Genomic DNA, 24,728 nt, shown 5'->3' with positions numbered 1-24,728 from the left:
ATGTAAGGCCATCTAAAACAAAATATGCATTTTTGAAAAGACTGAAACAGTTTAAACCTTTCTTTTAAATTTTATTTTAAAGGCTGACTGTAGCCCAGAGAGGGAGAGTGCATCTAATACAAATGGCCTCAGAGGAGATTGTTAGTGATTGCCTACAGAGTAAATAGGGAGCTGAACAATACCTTAAAGCAGTGGTCACCAACCTGAGCAGCTAACCAATCGCTGCAGCTGTATATAGTCCATCGGTAAAAAATGCTTACTTTGCTGCTCTTTTGCACACCAGTATGTATCACTACTTACTCACCATCATCTGCTCATCATCATCTGCCCATCGATCACTCCAGTCTTAATCTGCTAAATTTGACTTACTTTGCTACTATGGCCTATTTATTGCCTTACCTCCTCATACCATTTGCACATACTGTATATAGACTTTTTTTCTTCTATTGTGTTATTGACTGTATGCTTGTTTATTCCATGTGTAACTCTGTGTTGTTGTTTCTGTCGCACTGCTTTGCTTTATCTTGGCCAGGTCGCAGTTGTAAATGAGAACTTGTTCTTAGCTAGCTTACCTGGTTTAAATAAAGGTGAAATAAAAAATAATCAATGAAAAACTTTTCTGAGTCAAGATCACTTTCACAGTCAAAAAGCAAGCCAAGATCTACCGCTCCGATAAAAAAAAACACATTACTCAAAAAATGTAACATTAACCTAATAAAACAGTTCTTTAGGAATGAGGTTAGTGCTGTCGTGTCTTTGGCTATGCCGGATTAAGTGATATGACATGCTATTCTATCAAATAATTTCTTTGTCATTAATATTACCTGATAAAGCTAATCATGTAAATGTAATTAACTAGAAAGACGGGGCACCACGACATAATGTTTATAGAGCTGTTATCTTCCGAATAAACTCTTAAAGACCTAGTAATCTTTTACGTCAGTAGCAGTCAATATTTAATCGTCACTTTATTCAGGCTCATCTGAAAGTTGTAAATTATTGGTTATCTTTACGAACCCTGGCTAACAAGTTGAATCAGCTTATCACACAGAATTACATATACACAGAATGTATCATACATTGATTACAAATGATGTCATAAAGTAAAACGTCCCTAGCGGACGGAACAGATATGATGCCAAGTTACCCAAAGAAAGGGGGTTGGGTTTGAGTGAAAGAGCGGGAAGATTGAGGAACAAAAAGGTTTTGTGTCTCTATCAGGCCGTAGGAAGCTATGTTCTCGTAAATACAGTATCTTATGCAGTCTAAATAACCCTCCATTTGAAAAAGGAAAATGCAATAAATATTTACTCTGAGCTGCGCTTCGGTAGATTGGTCGTAGATAGAAGGCGGGGTGGTCCAGCATGGATCTCTGGTCCTCTGAAGAATGTCTAGTGGTGAACTGGAGCGTGGTAGAATGGATACTCTGTCTGTCCTCTCCTAGCCCACGTCTACAGTTGCTGCGCTAATGCTAAATTCGATTCGTTAGGTTATTGTCGTTCAACCAGAGCTCACGCGGAGGTTGGCTTAGTTCTGTAGGTGACCTTTTAAATTATTTAAACTTTTACTGTTGTTACTTGAGTATATTTAAAACCACATACTTTTAGACTTATAATTTATGTACTTTTTACACCACTGGATTTCGTGTAAGCTTACCCTGGTGTGACTTTTTGATAATCATATAAATCTCTCTCGGACAAGGTGATTTTATTAATATATTCGGCTATATTTACTCTCAGAATCAAAAATGCTAATTAGCATCAAAGTAGACATCATGCACGACTACAAATCCCTGTAAGCTCCTGCACTTATTCTCTAGCTGACACCTTTGCTAACAGGTATTGTGTCAATCTAAAACGTGTACAAGAGGGTCTACAGAACTGTCAATGTAAAAAAATGTAGCCAATTTAATTATTACTAAATTTAGCAAACATTAGAGAGTTAAATCAGAGATTCTTACCGTTGCCTCAATTCGGTAGTCTCGTCCAGATGATCATGGCAGTTGTAGTTCTTTATATGCTTTATGAGTGTTATGACGTATACTGTGGTACTCTATGGCTGTAGTTTGCTTACATCTCAGAGATAGCTTCTGTCATTACCTGTACACTGTATGTCATTTGCCCACGGAACCATTGTGGAGAGATTTCCGTGGAGATAATTCCGAAGTATCAATAAAAAAAATCACTGCATATCCGACGATAGTATACTATGTGTAAATATTTTATGTTGATTCTATTTCATGACTAATTCAAACCAGCACTGCATTCAGTCAAAGTAAGTTGATAAGGTGTACAATAATGTGTCTTACCAGTTTTGGGATCAATAGAGAAATATGGCTGTCCTTGGAGAATACTGTAGACAACTCGGGCACTATTTCCATACGTTGGGTCATCAGCGTCCGAAGCAGTAACTTGATATACAGAAGTACCTGAAAATATAATGAAAGAAAAATCAGAATCAAGCATTCTTATCGATATGTGATACTTATGAGTATATGTGTCTTCATTAGTGCCTTTAATTCATACAGAATTTGTTTTGATGTTGGGTAACTTCATATATTTATTTGAAGAAGTAATAGTTTCAGGACTGTTGATGGAATTTACATGTTTAAATGAATGACTAGAATGTTACACCCTGAAAGCATATAATTGTATGAAATTGATTAGGATCATTACATTATTATTAATGATGTATGTAGTTTTAGTCAGTAAAATTATATATCTGTACAATATATACTTTTAGTATCTTAAACACAGACTGTCTGAGCAGAATTCGGTGCCGACCTTGCTAGGGGCCTCTGAGAGATTTGGGAGAAGGCAGTGAGTACTCCCTAATCTTGAGCGAGGACAGGGAGTGCTTCTCACGGTCCCTAATTATTGTCGGCTGGGTATTGATACAGTATGTGCATAGGATACTTACTGTTCGTGTGTATGTATGTGAAGCATGATATCTACTGTTTGTGTATGAAAGTATGTGCGTAAGGAGCTAGTATAAAATGAATGGTTTTGTACAACGAACTAGCGCTCTCATGAATAAACATTTTGACTATCTTACAAATTCTGGGTTGAAGGCCGAGTAGTGTAATTGAATTGGGTTATGAACACTGAGAACATAATTCTCGTGACAATTTGGTCCTTCGAGCCGGATCTCAATACCTGCCTCTGTCGTCCCAAGAAACGGCTGAAAACCGTGCATGGGCGGATCCAGGATCCGTAAGACAAAGACATGACCTCTGAATTCAGGGTTTATTTCAGGCCAGTGGTGAACTGGTACATGACAGAGGTGGTGACGAGATCCAACCTACATTGCTTTTCCCAGTCTACGAGACGAAGGTCAGTAAATCTTTATTCACGAATTCTGGGGAATTGATGCTCGGGCTACATTGAGACATGTTTGATTGTTTTTGTGTAGTTTAGGTGATGATTTTAAAATTCCCATAAGGGATTCTAAGCCGGTGACCTATCTTTAGAATTTTGTGTGGAGAAAAGTTATAAAGGGAACAAAGTATTCTATGCAAATGGAAGATAGGAATTGGGTGTAGAGCCACCTAGGCAGCAGTAGAAGGGGGTCCGTAATGACACCGGGTATCTGCAGTACCAATATAAACTAGAGAATATTGAGATCTAAATCTAATTAATCTAGGGGATATTAGCAGGAAGGGGAGAGTCAGATCTTCGCACATCTAGATCTGATTATCCAACGAAGAAGGGAAGCCTAATTTAGCGGAGTGAGTTACGAGATATTAACATCAAAATAACAAGCAACAACAGAAAAATAGGCTGCTGACTAGGGATTTATGACCCCTGGAAAATAGCTTATAGGTTGTATACGTGTGAGACCTAGTGTCCGATCGGCACCTCTATACAGGTTTCTACAGTTTCAAGAAAGGAAAAGCACACATAGGTTAAGAGATAGCAAAATAAGCATAATAACTGTGAGCCCACACATAGGGAGTAGTGACATACACATCAGTGAGACACATAGGAGTAATTTAATCAGAATTAGAAATACATACACATAGATTTTGAGAATAAGATAAAGGGAAAATAGCACATACATAGATCATAGAAATACATAGACATAGATTTTGAGAATAAGCATAGGAACTACAAGGTTTTGCTAACGATGGATAGTAAATCCTCAAAGGAGGTCCCGGAATTAACCGGAGATAAGAGATAAATCTAATCCCAAAATGGAGAGGTAAATCTAATGCCCAAAATGAAGAAAGAAGTATTAATTTGAGAGACGTCTAGATGTAGAAAAATGTGATTTAATGGTAAAGTAGATACATAAGACGTGTGTAGATAGTCACGGGAAACAGCAGGTTGAGGGTTAACTACCTGGCTGTCTGAATCCCAGAAAAGAAGGTAAGAACGCAAGCGTAGAGAAAGGGTGAGAGAAAGTTGCCAGAAGGATATCAGCAGGGGAAAGAATTATGTGCGTGTGAGACCTAATAATTTATCAAAAGTCATAATAGTAATTGTTCCTAAATGCTGAGTAGGAGATAGAGAGAGTGACACGGGTCCTGAGAGGAAAGGAAAAGAGAAGATAAGGGGACATACAAGGAAAAAGAGAGAGGCAGAGACAACGAGAGAGAGAGAGAGTAAGGAGAATCCTCGCTGGGGAAACGCTTGGACCTTTTTTCTATTTTCTGGGAATTGTCTTGGTAGTACGTGCCGGAGTTTACGACTTCAGACAATTATAATAATTGGGTTATTTGCGTCTCTATCATTTCAATAGTGTTGGTGGTCCAGGGGTTGAATTCTTGCCTACACGCGGGAGAATCGAGTTCGTATCTCAGCCTATGCACCAATAGACTAAAATTAATTCTGATTGTAATTCAAATATTGATATGTTTGGCCGGGAGAGATACGGTTGTTAGTGTTTGTTTAAGATATAAACTGAACGTTTTAAGAGCTGGTTTAGATGAAATTGAAAGACTAATTCATTCTAAATAACATCGATGATATTTTGATGTAATACGTTGTCTTGCCTAACTGATCTACTGGAATAACGTATTGAGAAAGGAGTCATATTGAAATTACTGAATCATAGAAGAGACAGTTACCTACATCTAAGGAATTCTAAATAATAGAGGAGAGATAATTGCGGTAGAGTTGTGCCCATCGATTGGTGTTTTTATTCTTATGGATTGACTGATGTAGGTTATACATTTTGGTGATTTGCATATTGCTTTTAAGTCTGGGACAATTCATAAGGGTGAAGCCGAAAGAGAAGGTAAAGTTATAGATTGTTTAGGTAACACCAGTGACTTTGAACAGGAAGTGAATGTATTCTAACATTATAATCTGTTTCCATTGCGTGGAACAATGTCAGCTCAGCAAAGTGGATTGCAGGTTGAGATTTTATTTTATTTTAAAGGGACAGTGCACATTAATCATAGTTGTGTGTGTCTAACGGCAGGGTTTCCTATTAAGCATTTTCAGAGACTGTTTGCAGACATACTGAATGGGATTTAATGTTGCAAAGCAAGCTTGGGTTAAACTAGTCAAGTAGTAGGGGAATTTCGTAGATTTAAAGTACAGTATTGTAACCAAGGGTAGCGCACATTCAATTAAGTATAATGAATCATTGAGGAAATTTAAAACTAATGATTGGAGGGGTACAATGGAATTATCATTATTATTAGGTTTTGTTTGTAGTAAGCGTTTGGGTTTCTGAATCGGGGTAGTATAATGAATGCTGACCAAGTGTTTTTTTTCTGTGAAAAGGAGAGCTTCATTGTCTTTCTTTCGGATGTTTTCTGGGGGCTGTAATCTTGAAGGGAGCGAGTGAGATAGAGGCATGTTCCTACCAAATTGAAAAGGCCTGGAAATATTTTGTTTGTTTTTAGCCTTTAGGTTTGAGGAGATTTCCATGTTTCCTAGATACGATATCTTAAAGGGGTGCACACACATATGGAATATTAGAAGTTTTAATTAAACACGTGAATTCTTTTGATAATGTTCTGGGAACCTAGGATACAACATGTAGAAAATGTTTGATGGTCTTTCTTTAATTTGTATAATATAGTATGAAACACGACTGTAAAAGGGTGGTATGACTTTTGACCTCTATCATGGCTTTCCTTTGTGGTCTGATCAGCCTCATGGGAGGGCCATTTGGATAATGAATTTGAATAATGGATGACAGTTTAGCTAATCAGGTAGAACAAATAGAAGGCCAGAGTTAGGGACCAGAACAGGTAAACATAGAATATACACTAGCAGAACACATGAGAAGACTGTTTGTTAACCAAATCCGTATGTCCAAGATTTTGTGTCCTACAGGTGAATTACAGGAGAAGGTGATTCACTCAATCCAACCAGGAGACGGGGGGGGGGGTGAATCCAGTCCCTGAGGAGATTATACTGGAAGCAGCCCCGTTGGGAAGGCCCATACCAGGTTCTGTTAAAACCACTGCCTTTGCCATTAAAACAGCTGAGAGAGTCACTTGGGTCCACGTTACCCACTGCAAGAAGGTACTGTATGTACACATATAAACACTGCTGACACTGCTGATCACACGCAGAGTTAGGAGAAGAGCCAAGTACCAACAGGGTCCAGGGGTTACCTCCTTATCGAACATTTCCTATCCCGACCGTTCATCACTGTGTGTGCTCCTAGAATTGTGAGTATGGGGTGGTACCTAGCAGACCGACTAAGAGCAGGAGAGGGTTGGCGGTTTTCGGGAAGAGTAGGTGCTCTGAGCTGCATCATATAGTCTTGGTAACCTTTCTGATACTTCCAGATCCATCACCTGCCGCTACTGATTATATGACGCCATTGTCATTGATACAAAGTAAAAGATAAACTACAGAATAATGAGTCAAAGAAGGTCAAGATGTAGGATTTAAGGTAAACATTAAACAATTCCCTAGGAAAGCAATAACTCTAGAGAGACTGGGTTGGCCAGATTGATGTACTCGGCCAACCCACCTCGGTTCACTTTAACGGTTAAAAATAATAAGTTGTATTACAAAAGTAGTTTGAAATGTTTTGGCAAAGTTTACAGGTAACTTTTGAGATATTTTGTAGTGACGTTGCGCAAATTGGAAGCTGTTTTTTTCTGGATCAAACGCGCCAAATGAATGGACATTTTGGATATAAATCGACGGAATTAATCGAACAAAAGACCGTTTGTGATGTTTTTCGGACATATAAGAGTGCCAACAAAAGAAGCTCGTCAAAGGTAAGGCATGATTTATATTTTATTTCTGCGTTCAACCCTGCAGGGTTGAAATATGCTATTGTCTCATTGTTTACTGTTGTGCTAGCATCAGATAATAGCTTCTTAGGCTTTCGCCGAAAAGCCTTTTTGAAATCTGACATGTTGGCTGGATTCACAATGAGTGTAGCTTAAATTTGGTATCGTACATGGTTGATTTAATGAAAGTTTGAATTTTATAGCATTTTTTAAAATTTGGCACTCTGCATTTGTCCTGGCAATTGGCCAGGTGAGACATCAGTTCTGTTATACTCACAGACAATATTTTGACAGTTTTGAAAACTTTAGAGTGTTTTCTATCCTAATCTGTCAATTTTATGATTATTCTAGCATATGGGCATGAGAAATAGGCGGCTTACATTGGGAATGTTATTTTTCCAAACATAAAATAGTGCCTCCTAGCTGAAAGAGGTTAATGGCTGAAAGGTAATCATTAATGTGACGGATTTAGGTTTGGAAGTACAGGAGACAATTCTTAACCTCACAGCAGCTTTATCTGATGTAGGGTGGGCTCGTACCAGCAAAGGACGCATACGATAGAAACTTCCAGAAGGTGGTGGTTAGGCACTTGCGCTCCTGGATTATTGGTCCAACCAGTTGGAGTTAACCTTTCTAGCGCAGGGGTAGCGGAACTCAAGAATATTTTTTAGAAATATGTAACTTTCACACATTAACAAGTCCAATACAGCAAATGAAAGATAAACATCTTGTTCACCTCTCTAGGGTATGTGGGACGCTAGTGTCCCAACTGGCCAACATCCAGTGAGATTGCAGAGCGCCAGATTCAAATACAGAAATACTCAATATAACAATTCAGAAAACAAAACATATTTTACATAGGTTTAAAGATGAACTTCTTGTGAATCCAACCACAGTGTCAGATTTTTAAAATGCTTTACGGCGAAAGCATACCTTACGATTATTTGAGAACATAGCCCAGCAGACAAATCATTACAAACAGTAACCAGCCAAGCAAACTCAGAAGTAGAGATACAATTAATCCCTTACCTTTGATGATCTTCATATGGTTGCACTCAGAAGACATTCATTTACTCAATAAATGTTATTTTTGTTCGATAAAGTTTTGTTTGCTCGTTTTCTTCAGTAATCCACAGGCTCAAACACAGTCAAAACAGGCAGACAAAAAAATCCAATTTGTATCCGTAAAGTTCATAGAAACATGTCAAACGATGTTAATATTCAATTCTCAGATTAATTTTAGCCTAAATAATCTATAATATTTCAACCGGACAATAACGTTGTCAATATAAAAGGTAAACAAGAAAGGCACTCTTGGGATTGCGCATGAAAAAGCTCTGTGACACGTCAGGGTCCACTCATTCAGACTGGTCTTACGCCCTCATTTATCAGAATACAAGCCTGAAACAATTTGAGTCCTATGTCAATGGATACTGTAATGGCATTGAATAGAAAACTACAAAACCAACAAAAAACTACTTCCTGAATGGACTTTTCTCAGGTTTTCGCCTGCCAAATCAGTTCTGTTATACTCACAGACACCATTTTAACAGTTTTGGAAACTTCAGAGAGTTTTCTATCGAAATCTGCCAGTTACATGCATATCATAGCTTATGGGCCGGAGTAGCAGGCCATTTAATTTGGGCATGCTTTTCATCCACAATTTCGAATGCTGCCCCCTACTCTAGAGAAGTTGACCTTTTTGGGATAGGAGGCAGCATTTTCACTTTTGGATGAATAGCGTGCCCAGAGTGAACTGCCTCCTACTCTGTCCCAGATGCTAATATATACATATTATTATTGTTATTGGATAGAAAACACTCTAAAGTTTCTAAAACGGATTGAATGATGTCTGTGAGTATAACAGAACTCATATGACAGGTGAAAACCTGAGAAAAATCCAACCAGGAAGTGGGACATCTGAGGTTTGTAGTTTTTCGAAGCTTGGCCTACCGAATACACATTGAGATATGGATGAGGTTGCACTTCCTAGGGCTTCCACTAGATGTCAATCATCTTTATAAACTGGTTTGAGGATTCTACTATAAAGGAGGGGCTCATGAGACCCATTTGAGTCAGTGGTCTGTTAGAGAGCCTCGGTCTCATGACGCGCACTCCCGACAGAGTTACTTCTCATTCCAGTGCTTTTCTGAAGACAAAGGAATTCTCCGGTTGGAACATGTTAAAAACATCCTAAAGATTGATTTGTTTGACAGGGACTGTAACGGAACTTTTCGAGTTTTTGTCTGGGAAGTGCCTGCGCCTCATGAAGATGGATTACTGGGCTAAACACGCTAACAACAAGTGGCTATTTGGAGATGGATGGAACTTTATGGAACAAATCAGTCATTTATTGTCGAACTGGGATTCCTGGGAGTGCCTTCTGATGAAAATCATCAGTTTTTTTAAAAATCTGACACAGCGGTTGCATTAAGGAGAAGTCTATCTATAATTCTGTGAATAACACTATCTTTTGTCAATGTTTATTATGAGTATTTCTGCAAAATCACCGGATGTTTTGGAATCAAAACATTATTGCATGTAACGTGCCAATGTAAACTAAGATTTTTGGATAGAAATATGCACATTATCGAACATAACATACATGTATTGTGTAACATGATGTCCTATGAGTGTAATCTGATGAAGATCATCAAAGGTTTGTGATTCATTTTATCTATATTTCTACTTTTTGTGACTCTTATCTTTGACTGTAACAATGGCTGTGTTTTTTCGACTTGGCTATGACATAACATAATCATATGTTGTGCTTTAGCTGTAAAGCATTTTTGAAATCTGACACCATGGGTAGATTAAGTCATCAGAGGCCAATTATAGGAGGCTAAAGTAGGCACAGGAGGAGTTTTGACCAGGATGGGAGTAGTTTTGTCTCGATGCTATTGGCATCCTCAGTGAAGTTTCAGATTAATTCAAAGCCATGAATCCAATAGGTGAAGACTTTACCACTACGTTCTTTTGGTGGTTGACAATAAATAAAAATGTGGATTGGATTAATGACATCTTTTATAATCACCAGAGATTTGTGAATGATACTGGGGACGCAGTAAAGCGGTTCTCTGACCAATTATCCGCCACCTCCCTCATGACCTGGTAAAATAGACTGACTCTCGATATGTTAATTGGCAGAAAAGGTCGGGGTATGTAGAATGCTTGGGGTTCATTGCTGTACATGTATTTTTTCTATAACATTGCTATTGCTGTATGTTTAAATTGTAATAACACAGCTCCAGAAGAATCAGTGACCAAGGCCCTGGCTGTTTTTAGCTCATGATTTAGCGGAAAACTCAAGGGTGGATAATTCTCTAACAAATTGGTTTGACAGTATGTTTGGGAAATGGAAAAATGTCAAAATCACTGTGTTGTGGGCAACTTTCACCTGTATGAGTGTTTTGGTGCTGTTTGGATGTTGATTGTTCCCCTGTGTGAGGGGTTTGATTTCCAGGACTCTGGAAAGGTCAATGACGCAACAGATGGTGAGGTATGGACCGATTCCGAGCTCCGGCCAGTGGGATGACTAATACAGGCATCCAGGCCTAGGAGATGGCTCCGTTTCTTTTAACTACAAGGAGCCAATGTTAGATGAGACTGTTTTAATGTTTAAGACTGTTTTTTAATGAATATTGTATTAAAAATCCTAACAGGAAACGTTATAGGCCTAAAACAGTCATTGCTGAATATCAGATGTACATACATGTATTTATTGGTTTGAATTATTCTTGTATACCATTTATGTTTCAATATAGTATTTGAGGTATCAGTGTATATTATTTAGTCATTAAGGGTGGATTGTTGATGTAATTATTATTATTATTATTATTAATATTCCACCCTGAAACCATATGATTGTATGAAATTGATTAGGATCATAAAATTATTATTAATGATGTGTGTAGTTTTAGTCAGTAAAATTATACATCTTTACAATATATCATTTTAGTATCTTAAACAAAGACTGTCTGAGCAAAATTCAGTGCCGACCTTGCTAGAGGCCTCTGAGAGATTTGGGAGAGGGCAGTGAGTACTCCCTAATCTTGAGGGAGGACAGGGAGTGCTTCTCACGGTCCCTAATCTTTGTCGGCTGGGTATTGATACAGTATGTGCGTAGGATACATACTGTTCATGTGTATGTATGTGCATATGATATCTGCTGTTTGTGTGTAAAAGTATGTGAGTAAGGAGCTGGTATAAAATGAATGGTTTTGTACAATGAACTAGTGCTCTTGTGAATAAACATTTTGTCTATTTAGCTGGGCCTCCGTCTGTTTTATTCAATCAGTATCTTACAAATCCTGGGTTGCAGACCGAGTAGTGTAATTGAATTGGGTTATGAACATTGAGAACATAATTCTCGTGACAAGGGCACAGAGAATGGTTACCTTTGGGATTTGTTTAATAACCTCTTACAGCTACCCTCCTACTTTTAGCTCCTCCGGAAAACATACCCAAATCTAACTGACTGTAGCTCAGGCCCAGAACCAAGGATATGCATATTCTTGTTTTCATTTGAAAGAAAACACTCTGATGTTTGTGTACATGTGAATTGAATGTAGGAGAATATAACACAATAGATCTGGTTTAGATAATACAATGAAAAAAACACAAGTTTTTTATTTTTATTGTTGTATCATCATCTTTAAAATGAACAAGACAAAACAAACATTCAGATAGGATGATGGGGACAATTTCAGTGAAAAACATAAGAGGGCAACAGTACTTTTGCAAAGTTTCAGAAAAGATAACTTCCAAAATAAGTGTGCTACATGACATTTATCATGAAGTCACCCAGGTGTCCCACATAAGTAGCCCACATGTACCCAAATTGGTGAAGTTATACATTTTGAATGGAATAACTATATATACAAAATACCAAAATGGTATTCTAACACCCCCCGAAAAAAAAAAAAAAAAAACATACATTTACAAAATAACACTTTCAATATTTGGAAGACCCTCAGTCCTCTACACAATATTGTGCTGCTGATGCCAGGTGCCATAGCAGTCTCTTTCTGCTGTAAAGCAGAGGGTCAACAAGCATGTGGTGCAGGTAATGGGGGACTTCATTTTGCAAAGAACACAGCAACACCTCCATGCTGTGCCCCTTTGGCCCTGAGACACATCCATGCCTGCAGAAATACATTTGGGCAGATGAACACCACTTGTGGCAGGAGCAGAAGGGACAGAGGTAGAGGGGCCAGAACGTGGTGCAGTGGTGCTGTGGTGCTGTAGTCAGCAAGCTCCTTGATGAGCAGCTCTCTGAAGGCTAGCTGTGAGATGGGGGGCTTTCCACAGCTCTTAGCCATTTCCTTGTGTAGGATGAATGCATTCACCACAGCAATGTCGATGAAATGATAGAAGAAGGTCTTGTAATATTTCATTGTCTTTTGGAGAACATTGTAATAGCCTATCAGTGCATCTGACAGGTCCACACCTCCCATGCACTTGTTGTAGTCCTTTATTGCAGTTGGAATGGATACATTTTTTTGCAGTCCATGCCCCAGTAGCTGAGACAACAGGTGTCCGGCAAGATGAACCAGCTTCAGTGGGGGATGGACACCTTGGCACTGGGGGCTCCCATTCGGAGTCAGTGTCACTGTGAAAGAAAATGTTCAGTTAAAAGAGTTTCACATATGAGCCGTATATCAACAGGTATAATAAATAGATATACTGTATATAGAGCACAGGGAACATAAGGTTGAATATATTATTATAGGCCTGCTAGATCTACTATCTCATTTCTATTATTAAAGACCAGCTAGATCTACTGTCTATTTTATATTACGACATTTGGCTAGATCTATTGTCTCTATTATATTATGACAGACCAGCTAGATCTACTGTCTTTATTATATTACAACAGACCAGCTTTATCTACTGTCTCCATTTCACTTTGGCCATTGTTGTGGGCCTGCCCTCCCCTCAACAGCCTCAAATAGGCTATTTCATGAGGGGTGGGGTAAGGTGGAGCGGGAGACACACGCATCTCGGCCATGCTCCCTCTAATCCACAATATGTATATATACACACACAAACATAGGCTATGGGTCATACACATACATACAAACATACTCCCTCCCACAATGTATAGCCAACGTGTACTTTACACATTTCATTACACTTTTATATATTGCTACTAAAAAATTTAAAAATCACAAATAATATTTAAAATTATTAATTACAAACAACGTCATTAGCATGAGAAGAACTTACCAGTCCAAAATGAGGTCCTCTCCGTTGAAAAATATTCCTCCATTTGGGAATCAAAGCTATGCTAGCTAAATGAATCGTCCTCCAACAATCTCTGTCTCACTTTCCAGATCAATTTCTTCTAAAATTATGTGTACATCTGTATATATAGACTTAGATTTAGCTTTCCCTGACTTAGTCGCCATACTGATTGATTTATAAACAGCTGAAGATGCACTTTACCAAAATAGTGCTGTGCGTAACATGCGTGGCTCCTTCCAGTATGAATCTTCAATGGCGAATGACCCTCTTTACGCCGGAGTTTACTACATGGGTTGGTCTTCCAACACATAACCATTACATACTGCCGATGACCTCAGCTCATTGGATATCGACCAAGCTAGATTTCAAGACTATCAGTGGTCATTGGGTTACAATACAGTCAATCAACGAATCAGCGGTCATATCATTGGTGCACAATGATTTCATTACTTGTTGTCTTCAAATCGGTTTCTTTCAGTCAATACGTCCCGCGAAATGACCCATCAGTTTGGTTGTGTTACAAACAACCAGTTGAGTGCAATGAAACCAAACATGACTGGATAAAGTCACGTTTAGTGTGTGTATTTACATCGAATGTGTCGTTGAAAATTTAATGAGAAGGAATTCACGACACAAGCAGTTCACAAAATGTTTTGTGTTAAGATATTAAAATAGATTTTATCAAACAAAACACCATTCATTGTGTAACAATGAGCATTGGGATTGCAAACAGAGGAAGATAGTCAAAGGTAAACAATTAATTTTATTGCAACTTTGAAATATTTTTTTTATTGGGCTCTGTCCTCGGATAATCGCATCGTATTCTTTCGCAGTAAATCCCTTTTTTCAAATCTGAAAACACAGTTGGATCAGCAAGATTGTAGGCTTTCGAATGACTATTTATGTAGCGATCACCGTATGTTGTTGAATTTAATCCCGCTAATGGGTTCGGTGCACAGAGAGGTTCATTCTCAAACCTTCAAAGTAAGACATACAGTATGCCTACTCATTCAAGGGGTTTTCTTTATTTTTCTTTACCCTTTGCCTTGATAACAGCACTCTTGGCATTCTCTCAACCAGCTTCAGGAGGTAGTCACCTGGAATGCATTTCAATTAACAGTGTTGTGACAAGTTTTTTGTTGTTTTTGCTTTATTTAACTAGGCAAGTCATTTAAGAACACATTTTTATTTACAATTACAGCCTACCTCAGACCAATTGTGCGCCGCCCTATGCAACTCCCAATGAAAGCCGGTTGTGAAACAACCTGGAAACCAGGGTCCGTAGGGACACCTCCAGCACTGAGATGCAGTGTCTTAGACCACTGCGCCACTCGGGAGCCCAAGGTAGGGGTGGTACACAAAAGATAGATTTATTTGGTAAAAGACCAAGTCCATATTATAGCAAGAACAGCTGAAATAAGCAAAGAGAAACGACAGTCCATCATTACTTTAAGGTCAGTCAATGCTGAAAATGTCAATAACCTTTAACATTTCTTCAAGTGCATTCGCAAAAACCATCAATCACTATAATGAAACTACTGTAGCTCTCATGAGGACTGCCACAGGAAAGTTAAGACACAGAGTTACCTCTGCTGCAAAGGATAAGTTAATTAGAGTTAACTGCACCTCAGATTGCAGCCCAAATAAATGCTTCAGAGTTCAAGTGGCAGACACATCTCAACATCAACTGTTCAGAAGAGACTGTGTGAATCAGGCAATTCATTGTTGAATTGCTGCAAAGAAACTACTATTGTAGAACACCAATAATAAGAAGAGACTTGCTTGGGCCAAGAAACACAGAGCAATGGACATTAGACCGGTGGAAGTCTGTCCTTTGGTCTGATGAGTCCAAATGTAAGATTTTTTGTTCCAACCGTTGTGTCATTGTGAGACGCAGAGTAGGTGAACAGATGATCTCCGCATGTGTGGTTCCCACTGTGAAGCATGGAGGAGAAGTTGTGATGAGGTGGGGGTGCTTTGATGGTGACACTGTCAGTGATTTATTTCGAGTTCAGGGCACAGTTAACTAGCATGACTACCACAGCATTCTTCAGCGACACGCCATCCCATCTGGTTTGTGCTTAGTGGAACTGTCATTTGTGGCTATCTGACCAAGAAGGAGAGTGATGGAGTGCTGCATCAGATGACCTGGCCTCCACAATCATCAGACCTCAACCCATTTGAGATGGTTTGGAATGAATTGGACCAAAGAGTGAAGGAAAAGCATCCAACAAGTGCTCAGCATATGTGGGAACTCCTTCAAGACTGTTGGAAAAGCATTCCTCATGAAGCTGGTAGAGTGGATGTCAAGAGTATGCAAAGCTGTCATAAAGGCAAAAGGTGGCTACTTTGAAGATGTCCAAATATAATATATATATATAAAAAATATATAATAAATATATTTAAAACATATATATATATATTAATAGATTTGTTTAACACTTTTTGGTTACTACATGATTCCAAATGTGCCCTTTCATACCTAGTTTTGATGTCTTCGCTATAATTTTACAATGTAGAAAATAGTACAAATACAGAAAAACCCATTGAATGAGTATGTGGGTGCAAACTTTTGACTGGTACTATATGATACTATCATCATTTGAAATGTCCTATTGGTTATTCCCATTCAGGAGTCTCAAGCTGTTAATAAGTAAAATATGTTTCCAGTAAAGATAGTCTACTACTTGCCCAACAGAAGAATAATATAGCTATTGTGATCCACGTTTTTTGGCTTAGCTCAGAAGATGGATAATTTTATCCTCTTGAAAAAGGTCCCGTACAGTCAAAATTGTGTATTTTTAAGATATTTGGATGAAACCAGAACAAAATATGATGACTAACGTCTGAAATATGACTTTCTTCTACATTTATAAAGTTTATCATAACGTTACAAGTCCCCTCCCTCATGTCAAATACTGTGTTTCAGGAGGTGGGATTATTAAGGGCATTTTGTGACCTTTTGTGACGTTTCATTTTATTCTCTTTGCTATTTTAAATAAGTACTGCCTTGTGACCAACAATGCAGGAGTCTCCATATATCGGCATAGTTTACATAGCTCGGTAGCTATTTGCCTGAGCGTGTCAGCAAATGTATACTGAACAAAAATATAGATGCGACATGTAAATTGTTGGCCCCATGTTTCATTAGATTAAATAAAATATCCCAGAAATGTTACATATGCAAAAAAAGCTTATTTCTCTAAAATGTTGAACAGAAATTTGTTTACATCCCTATTAGTGAGCCTTTCTCCTTTGTCAAGATAATCCATCCACCTGACAGGTGTGGCATATCAAGAAGCTGATTGAACAGCATGATCATTACACAATAAAAGGCCACTTTAAAATATGCAGTTTTGTCACACAACACAATGCCACAGATGTCTCAAGTTGAGGGCGCATGCAATTGGCAAGCTGACTGCAAGAATGTCCATCAGAGCTGTTGCCAGAGAATTAAATGTTCATTTCTCTATCATAAGCTGCCTCCAACGTCATTGTAGAGAATTTGGCAGTACGTCCAACTGGCCTCACAACGGCAGCCCACGTGTAACCATGCCAGCCCAAGACCTCCACATCCGGCTTTTTTACCAGAAGAATTGTCTGAGACCAGCCACCAGGACAGCTGATGAAAATAGTCTGTAATAAAGCTGTTGTGTGGGGCAAAACATATTCTGATTGGCTGGTCCTGGCTCCCCAATGTGTGGGCCTGGCTCTCAGAGGGTGGCTGCGACCCTGCCCATTTGTGAAATCCAAAGATTAGGGCCTAATACATTTATTTAAATTGTTTTATATTTTTGTTCAGTATAATTACAGGTTTCCCCTATTAATCTAAGGCAAAGATACTTATAGGTTTCTGATTTCATCTGTGTCTGGTGTTAGCAAGTCACTGGCTAGCTAGGTATTCAGCCAGCATGGAACAAAAGCAGGGGAAGTGTTGCCCAAAACTGTGACGCAGTTGTCATGTCATTACATCATGAGACATGGCAAACAGAACATGTATAGAAGATTGTTGGAAGACAACTGCAGAAAAACCCCCACCAAAGAACATGTTTCATACAAAATGTTTGATATCCTTGATAGTCATGTTAAATCATATACAGTGGGGCAAAAAAAGTATTTAGTCAGCCACCAATTGTGCAAGTTCTCCTACTTAAAAATATGAGAGAGGCCTGTAATTTTCATCATAGGTACACTTCAACTATGACAGACAAAATGAGAAAAAAAATCCAGAAAATCAAATTGTAGGATATTTAATCAATTAATTTGCAAATGATGGTGGAAAATAAGTAATAGGTAAGCAGTTTGGTTTGAAGAAATCAACTGTGGGAGCAAATATTAGGAAATGGAATACATACAAGACCACTGATAACCTCCCTCGATCCGGGGCTCCACACAAGATCTCACCCCGTGGGATCAAAATGATCACAAGAACTTGTGAGCAAAAATCCCAGTACCACACGGGGGGACCTAGTGAATGACCTGCAGAGAGCTGGGACCAAAGTAACAAAGCCTACCTTCAGTAACACACTATGCCGCCAGGGACTCAAATCCTGCAGTGCCAGACGTGTCCCCCTGCTTAAGCCAGTACATGTCCAGGCCCGTCTTTCAGCATGACAATGATCCCGAACACACCGCCCGGGCAATGAAGGAGTGGCTTCGTAAGAAGCATTTCAGGGTCCTGGAGTGGCCTAGCCAGTCTCCAGATCTCAACCCCATAGAAAATCTTTGGAGGGAGTTGAAAGTCCGTGTTGCCCAGCAACAGCCCAAAAACATCACTGCTCTAGAGGAGATCTGCATGGAGGAATGGGCCAAAATACCAGCAACAGTGTGTGAAAACCTTGTGAAGACTTACAGAAAACGTTTGACCTCTGTCATTGCCAACAAAGGGTATATAACAAAGTATTGTGATAAACTTTTGTTATTGACCAAATACTTATACTTATTTTCCACCATAATTTGAAAATAGATTCATAACAAATTCTGGATTTCTTTTCTGATTTTGTCTGTCATAGTTGAAGTATACCTATGATGAAAATTACAGGCCTCTCTCATCTTTTTAAGTGGGAGAACTTGCACAATTGGTGGCTGACAAAATACTTTTTTGCCCCACTGTATGAAGTGTACCCAGACTTCACCCTGTCTAGTTTCAACTCTAATAGTCCAAGATGAACTAGCTAGCTCGATAAAACAGTGCTGACAATTCATAAATCATTTGTGAAACCATAATGTGTGACAGGATTGAATGTTGCATGCAATGTTCAATGTTGTATGAGTTGCTTTGCGTATCAGCAAATTTGCTTGAGATGATCTCACCGCAGCACTGCTCAATGTGTCCATGTTACTTGACATGGGTGTTTTCTAATATCTAGGTGAGCTTCCCCACCTACTCAGGCTGTTTTTTGGACTTTCTAATAGTTAGAAAACGTACATTATCAATAATGCTGAGCATTTCTAGCTGGAAAAATATTATTGGTGATGTTTTGGTCATTCAAAAGATTATTTTACATGGGATTCAGAATGACAGTTCGAGACCTTTAGAACCCATGTCACATACCTCATCTTATTGTGATGCTGCATTCATAACCAAGTGGGAACAATATTTAACGGCCCTCCAAATGGTAATTACTAGTGGGAACTCGTTCATCATCCTGAGCTCCCACTTCTCTCACATGCTCGACAACAGCATTTTTGGCATTTAAATGCAACAATAAATTATTTATAAAAAGCAATCTATTAATATATTTATCTTAAAACAATCATTTGTGTACAAGCTTGATAGCTGTACTTTTAGTTTATGGTTTGTGCAGCATGATGACCATTAACCAATCAGTGATTCTCAATGAGTTCAAAGCATGTGAATGCATCCAACTGGTGTTTAAGACATCACAACTAGTAAATTCCCACCTCCTACTTGATTACGAATGCAGCATTACCAATGGCTTGTCCCTGCTCAATTTCATTACCTCCCATTGGTTTCAATCCATTAATCGACATTGTCTGCTGTTTACTTATTGCAGGGACCACAAACCAGTTAATGCAGTTTCGAGAGCTCAAGATGACCATCTGAAATAGGATTCAGTAAAAGTCAGTGAGTCACAGCAAAAAGACAGAAATTGTCCACCTTCAGACAATTCAGCATTACTACCACATATTTTGTTTCTGTTTGAAAACAATTCCAGTTCATGGGGTAGATTATCGAATGAGCTCAGTGCTTTATGAAAAGTTTAACAAGAGCAGTAAGTGCTAAGGCGATACTTCCTGAAGCTTTTAGACTGATGATCGTCTCAGAAGACAGAAAGGGGAATCCTAGCGCAACAGACAGGTAGAAACTGAAATTTAAATCCCCCTGTTAAACAGCATCTTGAAAAATGACTTTTCATGTAATATGGATTGAAGAAATGTAAAACCACTTCATCGTAGACAAAATTACTTTCTTCTTGCCAGCTCCCATGGGGTAGCATTGATCTGTATTTTATGACAGGTGACAGCACCTATTGGGATACCCATTTCTCACTTGCCAAGGGTTTAGATTGAGGAAGGGGGTAGAGGATTGAAATGTGTGTTCCATCTTTTATATTGGGGCCTTGAATTCCTTTTAATATCTAAACGTTCTAGAACAGAACAAATATAATTTTAGTTACTCAAAATGATTGTCACCCTTCCACATTTACCAGTTGAAAACACCCTTAATCTTTTAACTTGTATTTTACACCAATTAAACAACAATATTCTGGCCAGATGAGGGAAGATGTATACAAGAAAGAGAGAGAGAGAAATGTATAAATGCACACCCCCTGTCCATTTAAAAATGTTCAAGCAGGAGTGTTTGCCAGAGATCAGAGTCGAGTAGATGAGTAGAAAATGGATACCCCTTTCATCTAAGCCTCGGAATATTTTTTTTTTTCGGTTAAATTCTGAGAAGTGAAATGGTAATGTTGGAGTACCCTTGCACATGCCCAGCTAATCAATTTAGACAGCAAAAAGGAAAACCACAGGCAATTAGCCGCCACACTCCCAGACAGCCCGTTCATGGGTAAGGAGAGAGCAGGTATTGACAAACTCAGGGGAATTAGAGCTGTGAAGTGTGAGGACAGTTGATTGTTACAGCCGATTTGATGCCACAGACGCCAGCAGGCCGAAGAGGATTAGCTTTAATGGACACAAGCAAAAGGGGGGAGCGGGACGGAGAGAAAATGGGTAATTATTTTACCCATCACAGTCCTTGATTCCTCCCATTGGGTCATCAATGTTGATTGATTCTACATGTTGTAGGGACTAGCTACCTGGCTGGTTGGCAACGTTTTTCCAGGAAACAGGGAAACTTTTGAAACCTGTGGATTTTCCCCAACTGAGTCAAATCATAAAATGTCAAAGCAACACATTAGATGCAACATGGAAGCTCTCAAACCAGTAGCCAATTGCATTAACATAGCAGTTTGTTAATGAGCCACCAACACATTCAGCCAATATTTGGCTTGTGAACTGCCAATTCCTACAGCCACTACATCAAACATTCCTGTCAGCTTTTATCATACGTTTACATTGAGATTACGAAGCATTTATTGTCCAGTATGAAACAGGGCCTCATAGAGGTTTATAAACATGGATGCATGGTGTTTGTAGAAAGATGTTTAGCAACACAGCTCTAAGGAATGCATGTCTGCTCATTAAAATGCATAAATACATCAAGGGTCATTATCATGACACAAGGAAAGACCCAGATGCAGACACAGGAGGCAGATGGTTGGAGTGTTTATTAATCCAAAAGGAGTAGGCAAGAGAATGGTCGTGGACAGGCTAAAGGTCAAAACCAGATCAGAGTCCAGGAGGTACAGAGTGGCAGACAGGCTCATGGTCAAGGCAGGCAGAAAGGTCAGGCAGGCGGGTACAGAGTCCAGAAACAGTCAATTGTCAAAACCGGGAGGACTAGAAAAAGGAGAATAGCAAAAAGCAGGAAAATGGAAAAACCACGGGTTGACTTGGAAAACATAGAAACAAACTGGGGCAGAGAGACAGGAAACACTAGGATAAATACACTGTGGAAAATAGGCGACACCTGGAGGGGGTGGAGAAAATAACGAGGACAGGTGAAACAGATCAGGGCGTGACAGTCATATTGACTGTTTATGGATAAGGCCTCTACAGGCCTTATTGGGTTTACAGAGGTCAATATATTTTGGACAGATCCACACTGTCAATCAAGTTTTTTTTTAACTCAAATACTTCTAGTAAGTTGAACTCAATGTCAATTAAACATAATTATTACTTTAAATGTTTATGTGGTACTGACTCAAATCTATATGAGACGTCACATCAACAATTGTTTTGAAAGTTACGATAAAAACATTATATTTTTACTTGTAGTTAATGCTTGTAGGTAATTCTGTCGAAATCCCTAAGCAGTGTACTTCGAAGCAGTGTGCCGATGCATGTATCACTTTATCAGAAGTACTTAATTATTGACGTTCAAAGCTTCGTTTGATCACATGCTTTTTTCAAACCGTGTGTTGCAAAATGCGAGATCCCACTGATTTTGCCGTGGTTCCGGTGCTTTTTCCAAGATTCCAAGCTTTTTGAAACACCGACCTCTACTGGTCACCTTACTTACACATATGTGAATACCAAGCTACCTGAAGCACTGAGGTTTTCCAGCATATTGTGTAAAATATAGGCTTTGATTAAGAGCTACCCCCCTACTTTTTTCAATTTCTGCCTGAAGACAAACCCAAATCTAACAGCCTGTAGCTCAGGCACAGAACCAAGGATATGCATATTCTTGGTACCATTTGAAAGAAAACACTTAAGTTTCTGTAAATATGAATTGAATGTTTGAGAATATAACACAATAGATCTGGTTTAGATAATACAATGAAAAAACATTGTTTTTTATTTTATTTTCAAGCTGATACAAGTCAAATCTGGACCCCATTTATGGTCACAGTGACTCTATTGGTTTGAGTAATGACTACAAATCACTATAAGTAACTGTACTCAGATATATTACGTGCGTATTTTGAGTCATGACATCACATTGGGGTTTACAGTGCAGGTCTATACAGTACACTGAGTGAATTCCACTGAAGGCCCTATTCGCTAGACCACCCCAGGCCATCACTTTGTCATTTTTCAAAAGCACCTAAGAAGCTCAAAACGATAAACACCAAAATGGGTGAATGTGGACAGAAAGGAGGATAGCTTCTCAAAGAACACAACAAGTGGCATTGATAGACCAATCATCACCAACTTTGAAAAATCTGACCAAGAGTCTAAAATATGATGATATAAGCTTGCCACCATTCTGGGCAAAACACAACACTTTTTGGACCCAAGTCTGATATGTTTCAGCAAAACATTTTAGAGCCATTTGGCTGCCAGGCAGAGAGAAATCCATTGCACTGACAAAACACTAAAAACAGCTTTTGTTTGTCCATTGCTAAAATGGAGAGACAACATAGATGCTGCCACATGATGCAGGCATATCAGGAGGAGGCAACTGGACTCTTTCTCTCCTTGATGGAGAGGTTTCCAGAGGCTTGCAGAGTCTTGAAGGAGGGACGGAGGGATGACGGAGAGCACTATTGAGTGCTTCATAAAGACCTTCCTTTCTCTCTCTCTGATGGGGGAATCATCAGAGAGAGAGAGAGAGAGAGAGAGAGAGTATGTAAATATAAACAAAAAGAGAAAGAAAGAAAGAAAGAAAGAAAGAAAGAAAGAAAGAAAGAAAGAAAGAAAGAAAGAAAGAAAGAAAGAAAGAAAGAAAGAAAGAGGGAAGGAGGGAAGACTCCACTGCCACACGAAAAGATGAAAATGGAAATGAAAAGAGAGGAAACAACTGAACATGGAACATGTTGCGTGTTTTTATCATCCTGTTGTTGTACGTGTACACTATAAAACTATGTATGGGCTTTTAACAATGAATTTAGTAGTGTAACAGGGTCAGAGTTTTAATAGTCGGGTTAAATATTTTAGAATGTCTTAAACACAGAGGTCTTGTGCCAGATGTTTTCGATTCGCAATCTATTTCTTAAGATTCCAGTTATTTAAATAATAACATGTTGTAAATAAGAATTTCTAGATAAAGGACACACTCCAACAATGCCAAAATGGCCACCACGTCTTTTATCTAGTATTTGCATACTGCAAAGTCAAGTTAACTTATTGGAAGCAGGTAGCAAATTACAGGACTGTCCTTACCCACTTGAGACATCTCAGGCACAGCAGCTACAAAGGGACCATCTGGAAATTTGGGGGCATTGTCATTGATGTCCTGGACTTTGATGATGAATTCCGACTTTGGTTCCAGGGGCTTTTCGGTGTTGCGGTCGAAGGCTTGTGCGTGGAGGACGTAGTGTGCTTTCCTTTCCCGGTCCAGGCTCTCAGTTGCATGAATATCTCCTGTCACCTCGTTGATGATGAATATACTCCCAGCACCTTCCCCGCTCAGAATGTACCTTACGGAACCATCCCCTTTGTCTGAGTTGGAATGAAGCTGTAAGAGAGACCAGAGACAACATATCAGAGCTCTATTACATTGCATAACCATAATTATTAGATAATTAACTCCTTTAAGTTATAGCAATTGTAAAACTTAAATATTTAATAAGTGCTAAATGCCAGTCCAAAATGCTACAAAATATGGAGCTATTCTCTAGAAAATCAAAGGAAGCCTATTAGTTGTGAGTGGGCTGGTAAGCTAATACATCAGACAAACCTGTGCGTCTTAGATTATTCAGTGTAAAATATTCAAAATGTCATAGACAAAGCTTTAGCCAGGGATTTCTAAACACGTGTTTGCCAGTGTTTCCCTGTGCCAGCAGATTGCTTTTACACGTGTACAGATAGGCGTGCCTGGGAGAAGACGAAAGCGGTGAATGTGTCTTTAGTCCAAATTCCAGTGAGGCAACCTGGTTGCCTAGTCGTAAATATGTGCTGTTCAGCCAGGAACCACTCTCCTTCTCCCTGTAGCACGTCTCCCTCAACAAAGCATTTTGTTTGTATGCTCTTGTCAAGATAATAATTGTACTAGAATGACTTTACAACTGACAGCGCCGAAGATTGTTATATTTATAAGTGGAGCTCTCTGAAGATTATTAGAGGACATCACCATACAATTCTACGGAATCTACAAACTGAAACTATGCTGCTGCAGAACAAATAAAAGGGTTTCTATTTGAAACTTTATTCTAAACATTTTATTTCCATGCTCCACCTATGTTGGTAAAGAACCTGTATTATTATAGATTGTTGATATAGTGTTTGGTAATTATCAGAGGAC

General features: G+C 38.8%; 1 protein-coding gene across 1 annotated transcript in view; it reads right to left on the bottom strand.

Annotated features, from left to right (window-relative positions):
• Positions 1-24,728, bottom strand: part of LOC118361557 (cadherin-18-like) — a 215,768-nt gene that overhangs the window by 112,530 nt on the left and 78,510 nt on the right. Inside the window, exons 3-4 of the mRNA XM_035741579.2 lie at positions 23,648-23,942; positions 2,309-2,428 (exon numbers count right to left, since the gene is read on the bottom strand). Coding sequence (XP_035597472.1) covers positions 2,309-2,428; positions 23,648-23,942 — 415 coding nt within the window. The remainder of the gene's footprint in view (positions 1-2,308; positions 2,429-23,647; positions 23,943-24,728) is intronic.

The sequence above is a fragment of the Oncorhynchus keta genome, chromosome 28 (genome assembly GCF_023373465.1).
Source record: "Oncorhynchus keta strain PuntledgeMale-10-30-2019 chromosome 28, Oket_V2, whole genome shotgun sequence".
Taxonomy (NCBI): domain Eukaryota; kingdom Metazoa; phylum Chordata; class Actinopteri; order Salmoniformes; family Salmonidae; genus Oncorhynchus; species Oncorhynchus keta.
Note: the sequence above shows the minus strand (reverse complement) of the source record. Positions and strands in the feature narration are given on the sequence as shown.